General features: G+C 43.1%; 1 protein-coding gene and 1 long non-coding RNA gene across 2 annotated transcripts; both read right to left on the bottom strand.

Annotated features, from left to right (window-relative positions):
- Window positions 1–147: 147 nt before the first annotated feature.
- LOC126857240 (ras guanine nucleotide exchange factor R) lies at window positions 148–3,471 on the bottom strand. The gene has a single exon (XM_050606463.1). It carries the CDS (start codon window positions 1,769–1,771, stop codon window positions 362–364), a length of 1,410 nt encoding a protein of 469 aa, XP_050462420.1. The 5' UTR covers window positions 1,772–3,471; the 3' UTR covers window positions 148–361.
- Window positions 3,472–3,660: 189 nt separating this feature from the next.
- On the bottom strand, window positions 3,661–14,044 carry LOC126857260 (uncharacterized). Its single transcript, XR_007688472.1, has 3 exons — window positions 13,719–14,044; window positions 10,605–10,710; window positions 3,661–3,828 (listed from the first exon to the last, which is right to left on the bottom strand). It is a non-coding gene; the product is annotated as an uncharacterized LOC126857260 (long non-coding RNA).
- Window positions 14,045–23,248: the final 9,204 nt, after the last annotated feature.

Genomic DNA, 23,248 nt, shown 5'->3' with positions numbered 1-23,248 from the left:
TATATATATATATACATATATACACGTACGTATACATACATTTTTATTTTTTCTTCTCTTCGCTCACTACTACACGCACACACACTATATATATAAATACTATATATATATAAAATTATATTTTTATATAGTTTTATATACATATGTACACACACACACACACACACACACACACACACACACACACACACACACACACACACACACACACACACACACACACACACACACATATATATTCATATATGAAGTTATAGACTAATATACAAATGTTGAAGATTATAGTACAGAAAATTTATTTAATTATTAGATCTTATTTTCGATTATTTTATTTCACAAATCTTTTTCTACGTTGCTTTAGCTATCTCATAGAATTTGCTTTATCGTCCGATTTGATTTCTTTTGATTTCACTCGCGCAACAATTTGCTCAACAATGGTTTCTACTGGTTTTACCTGCTGAAATGTAAAAGTGGATCCATACTTTCTCAACCATGTCACAAATTTGAGGCCATGATCGGCCGCTTCGTGGATTCCTGGTGGAAGAGTGGAGTTCGCTTTGCGATTTTCAACCTGATTATTATTTTTATGGGTATTATTATTATTGTTGTTGACTGAGTTGGTTGGCACGGATCGTTCATCCAAAATATTCCGCGTGGTCGGTTCAAAATGATTGGTCCACTGCGATAGTGAGTCTGAACCACAATTTAATGATTGTTGTTGTTTTATTTGTTGTTGATGTAATAATTGTTTAGCAATGTCGTTAATATGTTTGCCATCTTGCAATGGCTTGGACATAGTTGGTCCGACGTGATTACCGTTGACGATTCCTGATGATGTTGATGGTATAGATATTAAATTATTTTCTCTTCCAGTCGGCGATAAGCTCTGTTTTTTCGAAGAGGTCCTGGCAAAGGTGTTTCCCATCGACGTGGACATGTTTACACGATGCTTCATCTTCTTTCCATTGATATCTTTTGGTGTGCTCATCGTATTAGACATCGTGTTACCCATCATTACACTTGCGAGCGCTGTATTATTAATGGAATAGCTACTTGAGGAAAATGCACTGTCCAAAAGAGTATTAGACAAAGCTTTGTTGGCAATTAGATGATGTTCCAAAAAAGTATTTTTGTATGTGGATTGGTTAAGTATAGCATATATATAATTCATCATACTTTGACTATAATATGACGATATGATCGATTCGCTCGTAGATGGTATATCGGTATTTTCCACTTTCATACGTTTCGTAGAGGGTTCGATTTCCTCCAAGGTACCGGATGGTTCCTTGCCGCCTGATGTCGATGGTCCAGAAGTCAAGTTGCCCGTAGATGGAGGACGCGATGATGATCCTGGAGTACTTCTATTCTCTTCGCTTTCCGAGGATGATGTAAGTTTTTCAAAGCCTCCAGTATTCTTCATATTAACCTGATTTATAATTTTGTGTTCCGCTTTACACCACCCTCGTAAAGTGGATTCTGGAACTCCGATATCGCGTGCTACCGACGCTTTCGACTCACCTTCGTGGACTCTCTTAATGGCCTCTAATTTTTCTTCCGGCGTAAGCGCTCTTAAAGGACGCTTTCCCGCTGATCGTTGCGGTGCTTCGTTACGCGGCATAACTGAATTTAATTTATTACCTTGTGTGATGTTATTCGAACTGTTTCCTTGCCTTCCTTCGTATCCTAGCAGATCTTGGGATGACGTTGAAAAGTCAATGTTTTTATGTCGCGAGTCCTTGTCCGAATATTGTTGCCGACGATCTCGCATCAATCGGCGATTTTGAATATGACCCGTGCCTCGCCCCAAATCTTGGGTGAGGTCCACGGCGGAGTTTAGTTCGGATGAATCCAGTTTGGCGGAAGTTTTTCGCGGCGAGGATGACGACAAATGATCACCGCTGAATGAAACTCCCCCTGCTCTTTCTCCTCTTCCCTCCTTCCTTTTCGCAACGATCTCTCGATCAAATTCAGAATCGTCCAGGAAAACAGACGAATTCTCTTTCTAAAAGAGAATTCGTCTGTTATAGACAGAGAAAGAGAGAATGATCCGTACGCCACGCTGTCGGTGCGGCGTGTGATGCCGATCCGTATCTCGCGCAGTAGTAAATAATGCCGTGTGTAAACGTGGTTACGCCGCTACAGCCGGTCGGGGGAGTAGTAGTACTCGGTCCTCCTCCGTGGTGGAATAGCACATGCGCTCACAGAGAGTAATAAAGAACTTTTTTATGAATGAAACAACTCGGTCGGTCGGTCGGTCGGTCGGTCGGGCGGGCGGCCGGGTGACTACAACCACCTCCTCTTCCCTCTCGCTCTCGCTCTTTCTTTTTCCCTCTCTCCTCGGCGTGTTCACGCTGCTGCCCTCCGTTATAGCAAGGCTACCGCTGCTGCTGCTGATTCCGCTGCCGCTCTTCCGTTCACCTCTGCTCCTCTCTGCTTCTCTCTGCCTGATGGCGCTAGCGCGAGTAAAACGGTGCGCGTTGGCTTGCTCCTCTCGCTTCTCGAGGTTACAGCTACCAGCCAATCCGCACTGCGCGCGGGAAACGATATTATTGCTGTACCACGAGGAATAGTAGAACGGCTGGGGTGATTCGGCCAACTCAAGACGATGATGGATGATAGACACACGCGTTCCAGTAGGAGGTTGCGCACTATCACCTTCTATCAAGATCAGTTCTAGACAGCCGGTGTATTTGTCACCTCGTTGCCTAAACTTACTTTTGTCCTAATCAATCAATGACGAATCGGATAAATTCAAGATAGACACACGCGTTCTAATACAGATTGCGCGCTACCTCGATCGAATCAGTTTTAGACGTGTTTTTGTCACGTCGTTGCCTACTAACTTACTCTTCCAACGAATACAAGTATATGTGTACAGACACACGAGCACCTGTATGTATATATGCCCTTCCTTCTGACCTCTCGCGCTGCTACTATGTATCCGCGATGTATTAAGCGCTCGCGATTAATTGTCTCTTTCCGATGCGAACACTAAGACGAAAACTAAGACGAAAAACGATCGCGAACGAAAAAGTAAAATAGTTTCCTCTTTCCGTCACAGACGAAACATATAGACGTCTCGAAAAAGTCTCGCACTTCTCAATCCCCAAGTCAATTCTCTTCGAACCAAGCCAGTTCGAAAACGATGACTCGAGTTCCGATTACCTGTCTATCAATATCTCGTATATTCCAATGTATATTGCAGACGAATAAAATCCAATCACAATATAGAAAACCGCACAACGAACACTGTCCGAGGATCTCGCTCGAGGATCTCCTAAAGCACTGTGCAGGCCAGTTAACTAGTCAACCGATCGAGAGAATCTTAGACTGTGAGACGGATTCACGCGCTGCGTCCAATACTTGTAACCTGACGCTTTACCGCAAGCGGCCGAACGCGACTGATCGTACCGAAAGCGCACGACCAACGGCTGCTCGCTGCTGTCTAGGCGGATGAGTCCCCTCCAATGCGATGCGCATCACACCGGATCACGATTCGCGCGCCGCAAGAACCCCCCCTCTCCCCGCCCCACTCTCGCACCGTTAACTCGCCTCGCTCGCACTTTGCACTGGCGCCGTCAACGAGGGATTCGTCTCCTGTCTCCTCCCTGACCATCCTCTTCCTTGCCCTTCCAAACTCTTCTTCGCACCGACGAATTGTCCGCGTCCTCTTCTCTTCTCTTCTCTTCTCTTCTCTTCTTTCTTTTCCTTTCCTCTGCTTTGCGTCTATTTCGTCGTTTAACCCCACGACAATGACGACTACGACGACCGCGCGTCCACCGTCGTGTTCGCGATGATTATCCGCCGGTTGTCTCGCCTATGGACCTACAAATTTTCAACTTATTGTTAGAATCAGAATTTAGGAAACTCGCAAGAATTTGTAAATTGCAAAAATTCTCTCTCATCGCGCGATTCATCATCTCCATTCTCCATATTCTTTTTTTCCCCGTTATTAATAATATCTTTCAATTGTATTCAACACCAAAAATAATTCACATCCACATTAGTATCATCTCTGTACGTCGCGATGAATATTCAGACATATTATATCTTAATGAATATGTAAATCAATTATTTATTGTAAATAATAGTTTTTAGATTAGAAAAGAGAAAAATAACCAACGAGCGTCGCTAACTGGATTAGGTCCTTCCTAATCGCTTAAGTAAAAAGAAGGACCTCATCCATTTTCCGGGCAAATTTTTCAAGTATCGAGGCTGTCAAAAGAGCTTTACTACTCCTTTGTCCACATTCGTGTTCCTTATAATGTCGCGTTAATAATTTTGAAAATTTTACCACATTTTACGAGTTACATAATCATATCGTATGTAAAAAAAAATCCGCGTAATGTATTGTATATAAAAAGAGCAAGTCTAGCGTGGACGGACTTTACGTTTCAGATAAGAAAATTCCCCGTAATATTTACAATATTTATCGAGGTTTGTCGGTCTTTTGTATGAAATATAGAAGTAAGAAAGAGTAAGAGAGAGAGAGAGAGAGAGGGAGGGAGGGAGGGAGGGAGAAAAGAGGATGTTGGATGCAGCAAAAGCCTTAAATCCCTCCTCGCCACCTCTGCCAGCAATCCCCGAGGGTGAGCCGGATTTACGAGTGCGCGGCCTAAAATCCGTACGAGCATTCGACGCGGTGTTACAACGAGCGCGGCGCGGTGCGAAAAGGAGCTCGCTCTCGCGATAATTCGAGAGTAAATTTACCGCGAGTATATCGCCGCGGCATTGCGATATTTACCGTCGCGGATGAATACGCGATTCCAGTGTTGTACCTGTACGCACCGACACCGCAGTTTCGACGGCGATACACGCACAAGGACCAGCCGCATTTCATCACGTATGCTGGCTCGTTTTTCATCGCGCGCCACCGAATAGAGAGAGAGAGAGAGAGAGAGAGAGAGAGAGAGAGAGAAAGAAAGAGAGAGGCGCGCTACTCTAATGATTATCGCTGATCGCACACATTTAGAATTTTCGGACTTCCATTTTGTTGGAATCGTAAATGGAAATGTATCGTAGTGATGATAAGAACGAGAATGAAAATGTATGTCTATATAGATATCATATTAGATATTCTTGAAATGTTATTTCTGTATTATTATTAAGATAGTGTTTACGTACTAGAAAAAAATATCTTTTTTTGAGCAACTAAAATTATGTATATATATATATATATATATATGTGTGTGTGTGTGTGTGTGTGTGTGTGTGTGTGTGTGTGTGTGTGTGTATTTAAATGTATATAACGTATTTTAAAATTTATAATGTGTATACTAGAAAAAACAGCGAAAGTTCTCGCGCATTTAGTGTGTCGCGAATAGATGTACGTCAGAGGTTGACAGAACTTTGCGGATACATTTGAAATTCGATCGAAAGATTTGAAGCTTACCTGAAGAGACCACCAAATAAAACATGAAAAATTACTTTGGAACGTGCGCGACATGACGCATATCGCGGGATTGATTCGCGAGCGGAAGAAATAATTTCCTTTTCGACGACCCTCATATACGCATACAAACGCGTTATTCGTATCGCGAACGCGGCCCGTGTATCGCGGAGAGCAGCTGACCCTAGCGCGAATTATTAAGCGCGCGCGACGGTTATATGGCGTTGCTAAGAGCGCGGCGACAACAAAAATACGATTTCGCGGATAAGGCGCGCGCGTGTTCGATCTACGTTTAACGAATCGAGTCTCGCACGCGCTATACGCGCCACGCGAGGACGCGAAGAGAGATGGAGAGAGAGAGAGAGAGTCGACGAACGGAAAGAGGGGCGGGAGAGGAAGGAGGAGGAACGAGGGAGCGACAAGGCGACGACGACGCCGAGAGGAAAATCGATCGATAGCGTCCTGTGTTGTAGAACGCGTCGCGAAGACGCGCACGCCGCGTCGCGAGTAAACGAGACGCGGACCCGTGTTTGCTTCGTTCGACTCCTGAACTCCGCGAGTCGATAAACCTGTACAATTAATTTTCACCTGCTTCCTTCGGCGAGAGCGGAGCCGAAGTTTATCGAACGTCGAGTCCGTCGCGTCCGGTCCTCCTGCCTTTCGCGGAAGGATATACACACGCGGCCGCAACGCGCATATGTGCGAGAGCGCGTGAAATTATGTATGCGTACGTGCCTGGCCAAGTGTGTGCGATACATACCTACACGCACATACATCACGTACGTATACAGCCGCGCGGGCTATTTGCGCGACATGTGTGTCGCGTCGCGCCGCGCCGCGCCGCGGCTCGAGTTAACGGTCGCTCGCTATCGTTCCTTCAAGGCGGTATAACGCTGCCTTTGGCCGTATAATAATATCGATAAACAGCTCTCTGATTCTCTCGCCCCGGCGTCTCGTTGTCGCCGATACTTGCTTTGTGTTTAAATTATTTGCCGAATCGCCCTAACGATCGCATTAGTCATTAGTCATGCTAGTGGCATTTAGTCATTAGTTGGGTAAAATGTTTACGATTATAAGTGAATAATCGCGTTGCGATGTTGCTATTCGCGTACATCACTAAATTTGTTTGTAAAGTGAAGAGAAAGTAGGAGCGTACACGCGTATTTGATAACAATGTTTCGATAATCGAGTAAAGGAACTTTACAATAAACGAAAATTTTTTTACTCTGATTTTTTGAAGTAGAGTTTTTCGCAAAACTACAAATGAAGTGAATGATTTGATTGCTTCAAATCCTTAAAATATCAAAGTAGATATTAGATTGGAAATTGACAGCGAAAATAAAAAAATTTCGATTCTGGAAGACATTATGTATCTGCCTCCTTTTTCTTCTCTCCAGTTTACAATTTCCATCTACAAGTTTATAAATGAATTGAAAATAAAATTGCCTGGCCCATGTAATACATCGATCCATTATTGAAAATCAATCGAACGTGCGTATCGTATAATTTCTTCTAAAGAATGTATTAACTCCTGCTGGATATCATTGGACGGAATTTCTAATTCCGATGAATGTCACGTTTAATTCGACAAACTCAATCTTTTATGTGAAAACGATGAATTTTGTATGACGAATGAGAAAGAAAGAGAAACAGAGAGAGAGAGAGAGAGAGAAAGAGAGAAAAAGATTAAATAAGAAACATAAGATAGAAGAGATAAGAAGGATAGAGATAAACGCTAAAGGGAGAGAGAGAGAGAGAGAGGAAAGAGCGTTAAGTTCATTCATAAAAAAGAAAATTATTACGAGCGGCGGAGGAGTGCGACTCCCGCAAAGTGAATGATACCTCCTGCTACTCTTACTTCTCTGCCCCCCCCCCCGCCGCCTCTTTCCTCCGTCCTTCCCTCCCGCGACCCCTCCGACTTCTGAACGGCGATTATCCCCACTATCGTGCCCTGTGCCGTCCTTGCAACCGTGAAAGATCTCTCGTGATAAACCTGGATCCTTCCTCCTTCTACGAATCATATCTCTCTTTCTCTCTCATTGTTGGTATACGTTGATAGGAAATCCCGTGAAACTTGTACCTCTACGTCCCTTGTCCCGCAACTTCTTCGAATAACATTGGGATTAATACTTGGTACAGAAGTGCACTGTGACTGCTATATATACGTAACTTGGAAAGAGTCATTGACGATGTATCTATCGGATAAGACTCGATATATCGGACGAGAGTGAGAGAGAAGTGGCTAACCATTCTCGACCCGTTGACCCCTAAAGTTTGCAAAGCGAGAATTCACATTTCGTGAATGGAGTGACTCATGAATGTATATCCCAGTGTCTCTCACCTTGCGCAGGCTTTTCAGCGTATGCTTGTTGTCGTGTGCCGCATACATTCGAAATGCATGCAAGTTGTTCTATTGTATATATGAACTAATATGAGATTCGATTAATTCATTCAATTTCTAATACACGCAAGTACATTGATTTAATATACGCGGACGTAATTTGTAAGCTAATGAATCTAATAATTCTGTGAAAGAGGATGGGTTTGAAATGTGTGTGTAGAATAGAAAAATTTTTTTCTTTACATTTATTTTTTGAGAAAATTGACTTAAAAACTTGAAAAAAATTAATAACCTCTCATCTTACCGTTAAACCGATATAAACTGGAATAATATTTTATTCTATTGAACTCACATTCCACAACAGTTTTTATCGTAATATATGTAAAGTACAAAATTTTATTTCAATCAAGAATAAGTTATTTTCTTGCATATATTTTCAGCAATTTAAATATTATTTTAAATATTACATTATATAAGAAAATATATTTTTTTTTTCATTATATATATATATATAAAATCATAATTTAAAAAAAATATATTTTCTTATATAATGTAATATTTAAAATAATATTTAAATTATTGATATATATATATATATATATATATATATATATATATATATATATATAGTTACTGTTGAAATATATGAAATAACACGGACAAACTTAATTTTTAAAAAATAAAACATTGTAAGTAAAAGTTTTATTATGTGATTATAAGTTATTGTGACTTATTTATGTACAAAAAGTCATCTCCTTTTCTTATCATATTACGCTTTCCGATAAATTTTAAGAATATTCCTTCATATATATATATATATGACATAACTGAGAAAACAAAATATTTACTCTTGTCGAATCTGGAAGATATTGTATCGACATTGGTCGACATATCAGAGGACAATTACGTTCTATCGAATGAAAGTGTGAGTTAATCGTTAGGCCCGGACGATCAAAGGGTTAAAGTCGCGTTGCATCGCGGTACTTGGCGCGCAAAGAGATTTCATTATTTTTTGCCAGAATCAATCTAGCCGATGCGTCGCGCGATCGATCAACCCTACGTCGCGGGGGTGTTCCTCCGTCGCTCTCGGTGGTGTATCAGCCTATCGGTCGTCCGATGGGTGCTTCGCCCTCGCCCTCGCCCAAGCCCTCGCCCTCACCGTTATTCGCGTCCTAATCGAGCTAGTAGTAGGTCCTCCGACGCGATATCTCTCCTGCACCCTTCTCTATATTACCCAGCCATCAACCCGTCCGTCCCTCTTGGCCTCTCGCCGACCGTCCTTAATCGAGCGGGAACCCTTCGATGCGCGATTTCGAAATTTCCAGCCGATAAAAAAGAAAATCAATGTAGACTTCCCCTGCTCTTCCCTTCCTTCCCTTCCCTTCCGGGTTGACACATCGTTGCACGTACCCCGTCGTCATCCGGCTCTCCGAACACGTAAGCGGACATGATTCGCAACGAACGGTAGCTCGCGTAATCGCAGCGCGGGAAGAAATCCTGATGTGCTAGCGGATGGTATATCGTGTATATCGCAAAAGAGGGAGAAGGTAGAAGAGGAAGAAGGAGAGCGATGATGAAGAAAATCGAGAGCGCGTTAAGAGAAAGCGCGGCCGCGTATATAGCAGGTACATCGGCGAAGCCCGTAGCCTGTAGCCCGTGTCGCAAGGGTGGCATATCTGTGTGTGGCTGTGGATAGCTAAGAGAGAGAGAGAGAAAGAGCAGGTATATCGAGTAGAGAAGCAGTAGGGTCTCCGTGGAAATTTACCGGAGCGCGAGTTACGGCAACTTGCCTGTGGCTCGTTGGAGAGAACCTCGCTCTCGGCTCTCAGCTCTCGGCTCTCGGTTCGCTCGCCTCCTTCGCATCCCCCCATATACACCGTCGCGCGGCTTTCGCATCCGCGGCTAAGAGCAAAGGGGCGCCAAGGGTTCGGGTCCGTCGTCGGGTGGCGGCGGGAGGCATCGTAGGGTAGGTAGGTAAGAGGGATGGGGAAACGAGTGGAGGAGGAGGAGGTAGTCACAGCCTGGAGGGTCGTGAAGAGGCGGATGGCAAAGGGGACAGCGGGGCGGCGGGGAAGAAGGGTCGACGAGGGACGGACGGAGGGGGTGAGGGCGCAACGGTATACGCGTCGAGGATCGGTCGAGGGAACGCCAAAGGGGGTTGCAGGGGGGACAAGCACGGCAGGGGCGACGAGCGAGTCGCGGACCACGTCGAAGTAGGTCGTCTCGCTCTCTCTCTCTCGCTGTCGTTTCATCTTCCTCCTCTCTCACTCTCTTCGCTTCCCCGTGTTTTCTTCGTCCCTGTTTCTATCCCCTGCTTCTATCTCTCTTTCTCGCTCTCACTGTCGCGTTTCCTCGCGCCTCCGTCTCTTTCTGTTCCTGATATTACGCGTTCTCTCTCTCTCTCTCTCTCTCTCTCTCCCACATTCTCTCCAGCGTACGCGGTGTATTCCGCGGTAAACGGCCAAGCCTGGTCGACGGACCCTCGCATGGCCTGCAGCTGTCTCCTAACCCCTCGCGCCTCCCCGATGCCCCTTATCCATCGGCTTTCCTGTCTACCGTCTCTCTCCCATTTTCGGTGCTGATCTCCCTTTTTCTTCGTCGCTCTGTCTCTCTCTCTCTCTGTCTACGCCGCGGGTCCTCTTCGCGTCGCGCTCCTACCGCGTGTTCTTCGCCACCCTACACACCCTACGAAGAGGAAAGGAGGAAGGAGCAAGAACGAAGCGAGACGGAAAGACAGAGAGGGACTATCATCCTATGTACTAGATATCAGGGCCGAGAGCCCGAAGATATAGGGAGAGACGCGAGGGAGAGAGCCCAATGGCTTGTGGGAAAGTGAGATGAGAGACAATCCACCCTGGTGTAAATATATACCGCGCGGCTCAACTCGGCATTCTGCTGCGGCACAGGCGTGCGGTTCTCTCTTGGTCAACTGACAGATAGTACAGTAAGATTCGGACTCTGCGCGCCAAGAAAGTATCTGAAAAAATAACAAAAAAAAATCTATATATATATATATATATATATGTTACCTATACTTGTACTTAGAAAATTCAAGGAATAAATTTTTTCATCGACAGCAAATGTTTTATAATCTTTTTGAGACATTTTCTTGCACAGATCCTTCTCTTTGCGAAGAGAAAGCTTGTTTTAAAAAAGTTATACGGGAAAATTTTATGGTTGTCTATTCTGAAATTGTTGAATTTTTTCGACATATATCAACATCCAGAAAACGCAGGAAAATTTAAACGTATAAAATGCATTAATACTATTTAAAAAAGGCATTAAATATGTTAATCCACGTGGAATAAGTATGACGCGCGAGCAACTGAGAAAAACTTTATAAATTCATGACTAAAAATCTAATATACATATATATATATAAGGATATTTGAATTTTATGATAAATATCAAATTAGAGTATAATAATAATAATTCCCTGAAACAATCCACCCTGGTGTAAATATATATACTGCGCAGTTTAACTTGGTATCCTGCTGCGCGGAACAAACGTGTGGCTCTTTCTCGGTCAAGCAGATATTCCGGACTCTGCTAGGAAAATATCTGTCACGCAGGGAAGAATCAATTCACCTATTTATAATAATCAAAATTACAATCCAAATAACAAAATAGGACTAAGAAACTAACATTTGCCTTAAAGGTTATAAAAACAATATTATTTATTAATTATTTTAATTTAAATTGACATATAATAATCCTTTGCAAAACTTGTTAGAATCAGTTAAAAATATATGAAATATGATTCTAAATGTCTCCTAAATAAATTTACATAAATAAACTTGAATGAAATAAACTTGTCAAATAAAGTAAAAATGTTATTTTTAGTCTTTTTTTTTTGTGTGAGAGAAAGTATCGTCTCTCTCATGGGGACTTTAATATTATACGTCTCATACAAATAGATTAAGAATTTCTATTTGTTCTATAAAAGGAAAATACAAGAGATAAATAAATTGATTGTCGCGCGGATTGAAGCATAAATAGTTTAAAAAAAAAATGTGATTTTTTTTTATGTTTACGTTATATTATCGCAAAAAGTTTTTTAGCACTGATATAAAGATAATTGAATAGATTAATAAAGTGCGCATTGCGCATAAACAAAAAGCTAGGCTTGAATTTCCAAGAGTCGCGCAGCGATCGATTACGCGGATGTCAATTAAATCGCTCTGCTCAATTAGGTAACGGTGTTATTATCAAATTAATCGGTACGTGGCTTTTGTTTGCCGCCCTCAATCGGAGATCTCGCGTTACTTAATGGCTCCCGTTTCATCCCTTATGATAAAGCCATTACGGATGCTCGGAGCGTTGTATTGTGTGAGTGTACGTGTGCATTTTGTATGTGTGCGCGTCTATGTAGTCTCGTATATCAGAAAGCCAGCCGGAGTTATAGAAGCGGGTCGATCCTATCTTTCTGCTCGGGGTGGCAACGCACTGCAACAAGTGCACAACGATAGCTAGCCACATTGAGATTCGGTCTGCTCGGGCTCAATTCCATTCATCGTCGAAACAGTTCCGACCAGATACTTTAACGATCGGCATTCGGCCCAAAACACAAATTATCAACTTAGTGCTCTCACTTCTCCGTGACACGAGTGGCTCGCGCCTCCTCTCCTCCCTCCCACATGCAAAGTAATTTTAATTAGATCGCATGCAAAAGCGCCGGTAATGACGACTATTATACGACGGTGAATTTCGCTTTCGTTCCATCGGGCCGTCGTCGGTTTATCGTTTTTATCGCGACGAGCACTGTTATAGATAGCGAAAAGTACGTCGAAACTCTCTTACCCTCCGTCTATCTTTCTCTGTGTGTGCGCGCATGTATTTATGTCCGCGTGTAGTATACAGAGTGTGTCCTTGACCCATAATACCCTTTGCGCGCTCATCTCTTTACTTGCTTGTTGTATTAGTAAATATAAAAGTAAAAATGCAGATTGGAAAAATGTGATATTATATAATATAGTACTACTCCTTTATGGATATGCAAATGCTCGGATCGATATACTCGACTTCCTATAGCTATGGACCATTTAATTCACAAACTGTTTATCATTGCGAAAGTTATCTCAGGACCGAGACCACATTTCTACAACCGTCGTATTTATGTGTATTCTATCGCTAGAAGTATGGGTTAGCCAAAGAGAGAGAGAGAGAGAGAGAGAGAGAGAGAGAGAGAGGAGAGACATTCTCTGTATACGTATACACACATAAAGTAAACGCAACAAGTTTCCTTTTTATGCGGTGACCTACAGGTTATTCAAAAGGAAACTTAAACCGAGAGGGACAGTATTATTACTGCGGGAGGTCACGGAGGATGGGAGAGAAACTACTTATTGGTCTTCTCCGTTCTTCTTTCGCGAACAGGGAAAGGGAAATTTCACAACGCGGGGAGGGGGTGGGTGGGTGGGAAGGGGAGAGGGATCGATTTTAATGCTCCGGAGAATTAAAGAGCCGAGTTCTCATCGATCCGATGCCGAAAGCGCGGCCCTTTCGCGTTAATCGGCCGATGCTCCCGTAAAATACTACGTCGACTCGCCGTACCGATTTTTCTTTTTCTCTCTTTCTCTCTCTCTCTCTCTCTCTTTTTTTTTCTTGCCAAGTAGCGATCGTTTCACAGGGCGACAAAAATGTTCCCCCCGACAAAGTATGATATTTAACGAAGTAACGTGGCGTCAAAGGGAACCATACGAGCTTGGAAAAAAGGTATCGCACGCTATTGGTAGTATCAAAGGCCCTCAAAAAATTACGCTCCACTTTTTCTCTTTGTTAATTTTATTTTATTCGTTACATATATATATATATATATATATATATATATATGCGTGTGTGTGTGTGTTTTACTTATTTATTTATTCCTGTCAAAATATTCTGCCGTATGTATACATAAAATGCGCATATATGCGTGTGCAAACTCGAAATGTAGTCAACGTTACTCGACTAAGCTCTTTCTTACAACTATCATTACTCGCATACCTGACTGTCGCACACATTTTTGTGTCCTCATTGTCAGTATGTTCAAGGTTGCCTTAATCCTCTAAATCTTTCCATCCATATATGGCACGTACTTTTTGCACCGTTTGTCGTTTAACATAGATCCAATAGAACCATGAACCGTGACCATGCGCGGGTATGTAACGGATCAGGTAGAGAATATTAGACTTCCGTTCCCGGATCCGGTAAATGAGCTGCGGGCTCGTCTCGCAAAGTCGCGAAACAAAGAACTCTCCGCTTTTCCAAACGCTTTAGATATATTGTTCTTTTCTTCGCTTTTGACATCAGGTTAGAAACGTGTAAATCATTGACTGGTTTCTCTGGAAATATATAAATAAATTTGTTAAAGAAAAGTAATATAACAAACATACACTATAATGTCTTGGAAAAAATTAGATACTTTCTTAAAGATTGATCTTTTGTTTATTTATTAATTTAACATCAGCAATGATACATCTTTTCCATTAACTAAAAATATTATTGTTTAAATAATTGCTAAGAAAAAATAATTGTATAAGATTATATACTATATATATATATTATATGTCAAAAATTTTTTGTTCAAAATTAAATTTTCTATAAAAACTCAAAGTTTGACCGGAACGTTTGGGCCCACTCTGTATATACACATTACATTTTCATATTATACATTACTAAATTTTACAATAATCATTGTTTATTAAAATCGACGGATTTAGTGAAATTGGCGTACACGTGTTACCCGAGAACGTTGAAAGATAATTTATATTTTCAAGTTTAGTCGCTGCGATAATTGGAAAGTTCTAAGAATTTAGAAAAAGAAACGTGCAAAGAAAAGAAAAAAATCAGTCTTTCACGACTTGTGCTTTTCCATAGTTTTCTAAATAAAAGAGCATATATACTTTTACCTTTCGGTCAAATGGTTTTTCGGCTGCATTGTCGCCGGTTTCATTCCCTCGTGTTTCAATTTTTAAGCGCCGTTAATTCTCCTCATTTCCTTCTTGATTTTATTTCTTCCGTGTAAAAATTTGTACATTTTTTTGAAGGCTTTTGTCTTAAATGAAATTAGATAAATATCCACGAATTGTCAAAATGAAAAAATTATAGGAATCTAGCGAAAAAAGTGTATTCACTGTAAAGCTGCGATTATTGCGAAGAATTCCATGGTGGTGAAAAAAATATTGGGTGTCATTTCTTTCCAAACTATAAATCATAAATATAAACATCCAACGGAAAATTGCATTATAACGATATGACGCTTCCGCGATTGAATTATAATAAGATTGATTGATATTCTCTCAATAAATTCGTCATTTATTTTAGCATACATAGTCTTGTCCATCCATGATTGTTACTATCAATTACCAGACACCCCGTATACAACCTTAATCGATAATTGGTGCACCTAGAGAGAGATACCAAAGAGATTCGGCGCTACAAAGCAACGGCGTAGTTAGAGAGCACAATTTCCAGAATTTCAGGCGTATTCGCTGACGCGCGTAAAATGCGCTCTTATCCAGCCCCGGATGTCTGACTCCTCGCGTCGCTTTAATAAATAGCTTTCGCGGATGGCATAATGGTAATGGTCATGGTGTGTAATCGCCGCGATTTTCTCGTCTGTGGTTGCGCCGGTAGTCGCTTTAGTAGGTACGAGACGTCGTGGGTTTAGGTACGGCGGAGAGAAAGCGACATCGAGGAGGGAAGGGCTCTCCGCAGTAACGGAATTGAATTAAAAGTTGGAAAACCGCCGCGCTCCCGACAAATCTTACCGATACTCGTTATAAGGACTTGGCATAATACGTTACGAGTACGATGATGTACGCGCCACGAAAATATTAATCATCGCGTAATCAATTGCAGCGCGATAAGGAGGCGAAAATGACGTCGAGAAATTCTGGGAGGAAAAGATACAAGCGCCCGGATCTAAAAAAGCTAAATATTCATAAAGATTTAAAAATATTTACTATTTAAACATTGATAAAAACATATGTATGCCAAAAAGATTAATTTCTAATATTCTTTATAAAAAAAAAGCTAAAAATCAGCAATTTTTCATAGTGTTAGAGTAGACTGACAGTGAGTCAATAGGGGACACGTATCTCCCTCTCTCTCTTTCTTATGCGTACGTCGAGATAATATCTCTCGGCCGATTGACGCGGCCGAGCGCGCGTCATACTTGGCCGAGCGATAAATTTGCTTCCCGTGACGTTCCGCGCGTTCGTGGTCCGCGGCTCGAATCGCGCCGCGGCGACTTCCTCCGGTTTATCTCGAAACGCGCTCGATCGCTCGCTCGCCAGTCTGACCTCTTTCGGATTCGCAGCGGGCGGCCTTAAAAGCGAGCTCGTAATCTCGGACGACTTACGAGCCATTCGGGCCGCGGGGAGCCGACGGGCAGGGACGGCGAGCGGAAAGGGAAAAGAGAGAGAGAGAGAGAAAGAGAAACCGCGACAAGAGAGATAGTGTCCGCTTCTTGTCTACTGCTATACCGCTTTCATCCGTCGCGTCGCATTCCTCGCGATTCTCGGCCGTCGCCGTCGTAGTCGTCGTCGTCGTCGTCGTCGTCGTCCTCGTCGTCCCTCGATTTCTCGCTTCGCGTCGCCAAAGCGATATGACATAGCGCGAACGCGGTGAATCGATAGTCGGCGCGGATATCTCGTATACCGCGTGGCCTATATAAATGCGACCGAGAGAAGAGAAGAAGTTGCGCATCAGGGGAGGGATCTCGACCCCGAGATCTAACATTTTATGGTACGGATGCACGCACGCACGCACGCACGTACGCAACGTGTTGTTCACGCGGGAAATTCGAGCGCTCTTCCGTCCCGACGCGCGCGCTCGTCATCATTACGGGAACATATGGGGAGTAGGAGCCGCGAGAGAGCGAGAAGAGGACGAGCGCACGCATGTGCGAATATATATACATAAAGCGCGCGTATCTGCTGCGTAAACGGAGGGACTTTTACACGCTGTGGCGGCACTCTTCTCCATCTCTTTCTCTTTCTTTCTCTCTCTGCTCGTTCTCTCTTGCGCTGCTATAAATTATCGGGTTACCCGCGGCACAGGCACTTGTTCGAGAGAAAGAATATCAGGAGGGGCGTTAAGGTGTGTTTTACATACGATCGCTTTTCCATCGCGACGTGAGATTGTGAAATTTTATAAATCGGCGAGTTATTTTTTTTTTATTTTTTACGTCAAACTATCGCTCTTCTACGCAGTCGATCCAATTATTTTTCTGCCCCAATTATCTACACATTATCTGTCACATATATGCGTAATATAATATAATAATTATTAAAATGTTTAGAATTTAATTAACCCGAAAAAAAAGAAATCGATTTTATGTTAGTCAAAATTGTGATTAAAAATAATGTGCAAAATGTAGGATGTAACTTTTATATCTTATCACAGCGTGATACAAACAGTTGATTCTTTTCCTCTCTTGTTTTTTCTGCATAATTACGTTTAATTATTTTTGTCTCCCTTTAAATACCATCTTTCCCAAATTAATCTCTACGCTGGCGTAACGTTAATTCGAACAAATGACACATCGACATGCGACGAGCGGGCCAAATTCCAACATTCGCCGCGTACATATCTCGTCAATATCTCCGTCTACCGGGGAAAGACCGGAGGAACGTCAGAGCGAGCGACAAAGTCGCTCTTTGTTCGCGCGGAGGAAGGAACCGCTGCGGAGAATCGCGGGCGCTCCTAATTGACGGTTCTCTCTCGCGATTTTTACCTCGCTCACCGAGTTCAGGCCAAAAGTCCGCGAGAGCCTTCTCTCGCATCTTTTTCTCCTTTATCTTTTTCTTTCCCGTCTACGCCCTCCACTCCCCGCGGCCCTCCTCGGACCCTCTCGTCCGCCTCCTTCTTTCCCTCTTGTCCCCCTTTCCTCCCCCACCCCCTCCCGCTCGCGCTCCTTCGGCGAAGGAGAGATCTTTCGAAGGCCGCGCGAGGCGCATGTAAAAGAGAGGAAAAAAAACTTAGAGACCCGGGGTGGAGAGAGAAGAGGCGGCGGAGACCGCGGGGGGATCGCGAGGGGGGCCGCGAGACGCCCAAAGCCGCATTAACGCCGGCGCGGCGCGGCGCGGCGCGGCGCGTTCGCGATCGGCCAATAACCACGGCTGAAGCCCACGGTTAGAGCTCTCGCTTCTGGAACGACGGGATGCCATTCGTCTTGAGGAGAAGGCTCCGCGAAATTTCTGCCCGAATCTCACCGGTCTCTCACCGTCGGTCGAGACGGACGATAATAAATGCGTTCCGCGAATAAAAGCGGATGTTGCGTTTCGCCTACTTGGATCTCGATAAGGCGTTCGCGAGGGCTTGAAAATAATTCATAAAAAAAAATTAGACAAATTATTAAAATGACGTTATTTAAATGTATGCTCTCTTCAAGTAATATCGAATATTGATTTAATTATTATTTAAAGAAATAAAATGTATAATTAAATCCAACATATTTTATAGCATAAATTTATTATAACGTAAACTGACAAAATTTCAAAAAAAAGTACTGGAATATTGAAAAACAAATAACGCTGTTTTTTCATCAATAGGATAGAAAACTGATGGAAAAGATTTTTTGAAAAATTCATGCAGCTTTTAAACATTCTCAATTATGCGACATGCGAGATATTAGCGTTATCATCATGTGTGTGTGTGTGTGTGTGTGTGTGTGTATGTGTGCGGTCGAACGTGGTCGCGAGAATGATTACGTATATAAGCATCGTTCGCCGAGTGAGAGTCCGGGCGAGATCCGAAGTTACGTCATGCCGTCCTTTTGCTGCGCGAACCCCGCAGCACCTGCAGCAACGCGGCCTTTCCTTTGAAGGTACACCCCGTGATAGCGCAAAAAATCCACCCGTAGATATCCCGTGACGTCCAATCTCCCGATTTTGCAGCGAAGCGGTTTTGTGTACGGTTCACTGGAGCCTCACCTCTGGCCTTTCGAGGATCTACCGTGAAAGCCGACGGTGACGACGACGAAGACGACGACGACGACAACGACTACGACTACGACATCGACGACGACGACGACGACGACTAACAACGTGTGGTCGTCTTACTCACGTACATACGTATGCGCGAACGTAAGAGCTTCTACACCTACGCGTCCATCCGCGCATATGTGTACACGCATACAGGCCGCTCGCGTAAAAGTGCAAACGTGGGTGCGCTCGCTCGACCTTCTCGCGCAGCATACGCTCCCGATACCGCCATCCTTCTTTTCGCCAACTCGAGCTTCGCTTTCGGACAGATGGACGATAAGCGAGTCAACGAAGATAAAACATTTTTTTCCCCGAGAATTCGAGATGCGTATGTATGTATGAGTGCGCTTGTTTTCTTCAGACATACCACCCGGAAAGTCTACTCGTCCCCGCGCTTCATTTATCTTCCACCCTCCCGCCTTCCTGCGTGCGTTTTCCAACCTACATACCGATCTACCTCTCTATATTCTCTCTCTTTATTTTTCTCTCCTTCGGTTTATATTTTGTCGGTTTGTTGAACTGAGTATTCCGGTAGAAAGAGTTTATGAATGAAAAGAGATTCTCCGAGATATGCTTCCGGAACCGGCGGCGATCCTCTCTCTCTCTCTCTCTCTCTCTCCCCTCCTCTTCGAGCAATAATCGTAGAATCCGTAGTATGTATACCAGGGCTTTGTGTTGGCTGTGAGTTACGAATGAAGTGAATGAAATGAATGGGAAAATACACGCGCGTGAATATCATCGCACATTAATCTTTTTCTTCTTTTAGTCGGCTGTTTGTAATCTTATTTCATCTGTCCTTCAAATCTATTGAATATGCTAGCGAACGGGAGAAAAGAGAAAACGCGAGTATATCGTGCGGCGAGTCTGCAAGTTTAAAACCAGACGAAAGTGAAACTGCGAGGAAAAAAAGGTCTCGAATATTCGTAGACTTAATTTTTATTTAATCATAAAGTCACTTGCTTGATAAATTATATTATTTTACTTGCTTTTAGCATCGTTAAACTGCCGTGAAAGTTTCCTTTAATTCGTTGCATTTTTAACGCCTTTAAACTTTGTATACTAAATGTTTTTTAGGTTTCTAATAGCTTTTTTGAAACCTTCATCTCGTATATTTTCGCTCATTTTTCTTTCATTCTATAATGGAATCCGTTTGACAATTGGTTTGCAAAAATTAGTTGTGCTTGTATGAGAAATTTTTTGCCACGAAAGAATCTCCGCTAAAATGACTAAAAGAAGAAAGTTTGAAAAATTTGAGTCAAACAATTTTGCAATGATTTGTGCAGCAAACACAATTTTCTTAGCATCATGCACGTTAGTATCGTGCTATTCCGCTACATTACACTAACTTATATTTATAATTTTATTGTAAATCTCAATTCTCTGAATTAATTATAGCTGAGGGGATGAAAATTTATAGCGCATATCTTTTCTTTTAAAAAAGTCGCAAAGGCTTTATTTTCGCGAATTAAATTGTTAAATGCAAAATTCGCACATATTGATTTCTGAACTAACGAAAGACAAGCGAAAAAGCATTCGGCATTTATCAGTCTGTACTATCAAATATAGATGCTACGAATGTGAAAAATAACATTTAAAGAAATTGATTTTAAATTTCGACTGGGACAACAAATTCAGTAAGAAACAGAATTATTTAAAAAGAGATAGAAATACTCGAATTTCAAATTCATATAAAGTTTATTTGTATCGATCGAAAAATATTATTTAATATAATGAAATGTGTATAAAACGGACGCTTTAGGAGCACAAATCACGGTGTAGATAAAAGGTATTTATAAAATATATATTTTCAAAATCCTTTTTTTAATCGACAATACACCTGTATTCTTAAAAAAATCTAAATATCGATACATTCGATATTATAGCGTAAAATCATTCTTTTCCTCTGTCCCTTCGGCGTCCGTTAATCTAGACTGGCCGATGCTTTCTCCCAGGAAAGATAAACTCTCAGACCCCCACGGTAAACAATTGTCCACGAAAATCGACCAACTCGATCGGAAGGAAATTGCCGACGATCGTTTTGATAACCTGAGTCAGCCTATTAAAATAATTCGAACGTATCTAAACGTTCTCATTTAGAATCGCCGCCACTTTGATCAAAGATCGATGGTTACATCGGCGTTAATTTCGTGACATTTAATAAAAAATTATTTTCTTCTTCCCTTATAAATCCTTGCAAAAAAGGAAAAAAGAAAAGACAGTATGTTTTAATAAATTTAATTCTGAGAAATGATTCAGTATAAAACTTTCATATAAAGCGAAACAATGCATGTTGAGGAATCTGTATAATTTTATGTCTTTACTTTCTTTCGTAATTATTTTATTTAATAATATATTGAGCAATATGTATCAATCGATATATAATAAAAGTGTAAAATCGAGAAAATTAATATATAATTTCAAATAATTGTAACACGATCTTGATGCTTCGGATGTCGATACGATACGCCTCTCCCAGTTCCTAGAATATTCATGATGAATTATAATAAAAATTATAAAATAGATTTTTTTCCCAAGCGTCTTCCCGTCACGCTGTTACTCAATAAGCAGAATATTCCGCGTTTACACGACGATCGTCGTGAGAACGGGGGATGTAAAATCGAGGAGCAAGGTAGGGCAATCTTCCGGGAGGAAGAGCGTTTCCCTGCAACGCATCTATTACCGGTCAAGCTCGTGGATTTACAGCGGGTCGCGCGCATTTTACACCCTCGTGTTCCCGCTTCGCGAGAGCAAAGTAATTATTTAATAATAACGTTAAACGCTCGCGTGAACCGATATATATATATATATATATATATCAACGACGAGGGAAATGATTTACATTGGGCCAGAGTCCACGAGGACCCCGAAAACGATGACGATGATGACAGCGACGACGACGGGATATATTACGGGTCTTGTCTGTGTATTTAAACGTCAGTCACCATCTCCGGTGCGTACTACGGCAATATGGAGCGCGGGAGTCACTATCGATTATAGATAATCGACCGGTCGGTTCTCCGTCTCTCTCGCTCTCTCCACCAATCTGCGATTCGTAGCCTCGAGGGGTAGGGCTGCCGGCGGCGATGGTTAGGATAAAGGACGAGAACGGAGGGGTTCGGCGCGGAAAGGGACAGACAGGCGGACGAACGGACGGACAGACGGATGGATGGATGGATGGATGGACGAGCGGGCGGGGAAACAGAGGGGAACGGATGAAAACGCGCGCGGTGCGAGTCGCGGGAGAGAACGAGCCAAGGAAGGACTTAACGAACGAGCGGATAGAGAGAGAGAGAGAGAGAGAGAGAGAGAGGGGGAGGGAGAAAGAGAAAGAGAACGAGCGAGCCAGCCCGTCGACCTGGAGTCGGGAGTTAACGCTCGAGGGGTCGTTAATTTTCCGATCGTGCCCTTTCCGACGATGCCCGCGGCACACTCACGAGAAGAGAGGAGCCCCGGATGCCTGAAAGGCATGCGCCGGAAATGGCGCGGTCGCCACGCCGCGCGGTCGCCACGCCATGCCGCACCGCACCGTACCGCGCCGGTTCGCCACGCCGCGAGGACCGACGGCGAAGAATTCGCGCGGTCACGATTAGACGGTCGGTCCCCCCCGCCTCCCCTCTCACTCTCTCTTTCTCTACCTACCTACCTACCTAACCCCGGTCCTTCGTAGATACGAATTAAGGGTCCGCCGGCGCCGTCGGTGCGGCTCTTTGTGCTCGGCTGAACCGCGCGCGGCGTAATCGCGAGAAAACCGTGCGCGGAAAAAAAAAGAACAATGGCAGGAGTGGTCGGTCGGACGGTCGGTCGTTTGGCTCGTTGGGCATGGTAGGCGTCGGGCGCGCAACAGAAAACGCGTAGCCAGCCAAGGGAGAAAGAGAGAGAGAGCGAAAGAGTCCGAGAGGGAGTAAGAGAAGTTCGAAGGGGACCGGTGGGGGGAGAAGAGGGGGCGGGGGAGGAAGAGAGGGGGAGATCGCGCCGCGGCTGCTCGTTGATTACGTAAGTCGTCGACGCCGCGCCGCGTGTCCTTCCTTTCGAAAGCGCTCGCGCGTGCGTCCGGAAAAAAAATCGCGCTACTGCGTGTATAATCGCGGCAGATTAGAATTTCGAGGCGGTCGACAATGACGATGATGACGACGACGAAGGTGGTTCGATATTTGGAAGTAACAACACGGGAGTTGCTCGATGAGAATTTCAAGATCACGATCGTTCTCGACCATTCGATATATCTTTTTTCGTCTCCAAATTAATGGAAAACGCGGTTAATATGCAAAAATTGAATATGTTTAATGTATAAATATATCTGATTGATGATGAAGATTGGCGGTAAATAATTCGTGTCGCGGTTAAATCGTAAAATTCAGACAAGTACATTTGAGTGTGACTTAAATATTTCTCGAAGCATCTTTCTCGTTTAATTCTTCTCAACGTTTCGACGCAGGATCGTGACAAAGATTTCGCGTTTCGAATTTGCCTCTTTTCGGAGAAAGAAAAACCGTGGTCACGGATGTTAGGATGACCGTTAGATCGTATGAAAAGAAAGAAAAATGA

Source organism: Cataglyphis hispanica, chromosome 21, assembly GCF_021464435.1.
Source record: "Cataglyphis hispanica isolate Lineage 1 chromosome 21, ULB_Chis1_1.0, whole genome shotgun sequence".
Lineage (NCBI taxonomy): Eukaryota > Metazoa > Arthropoda > Insecta > Hymenoptera > Formicidae > Cataglyphis > Cataglyphis hispanica.
The sequence above is the reverse complement of the archived record's forward strand: the minus strand, read 5'-3'. Positions and strand labels throughout refer to the sequence as shown.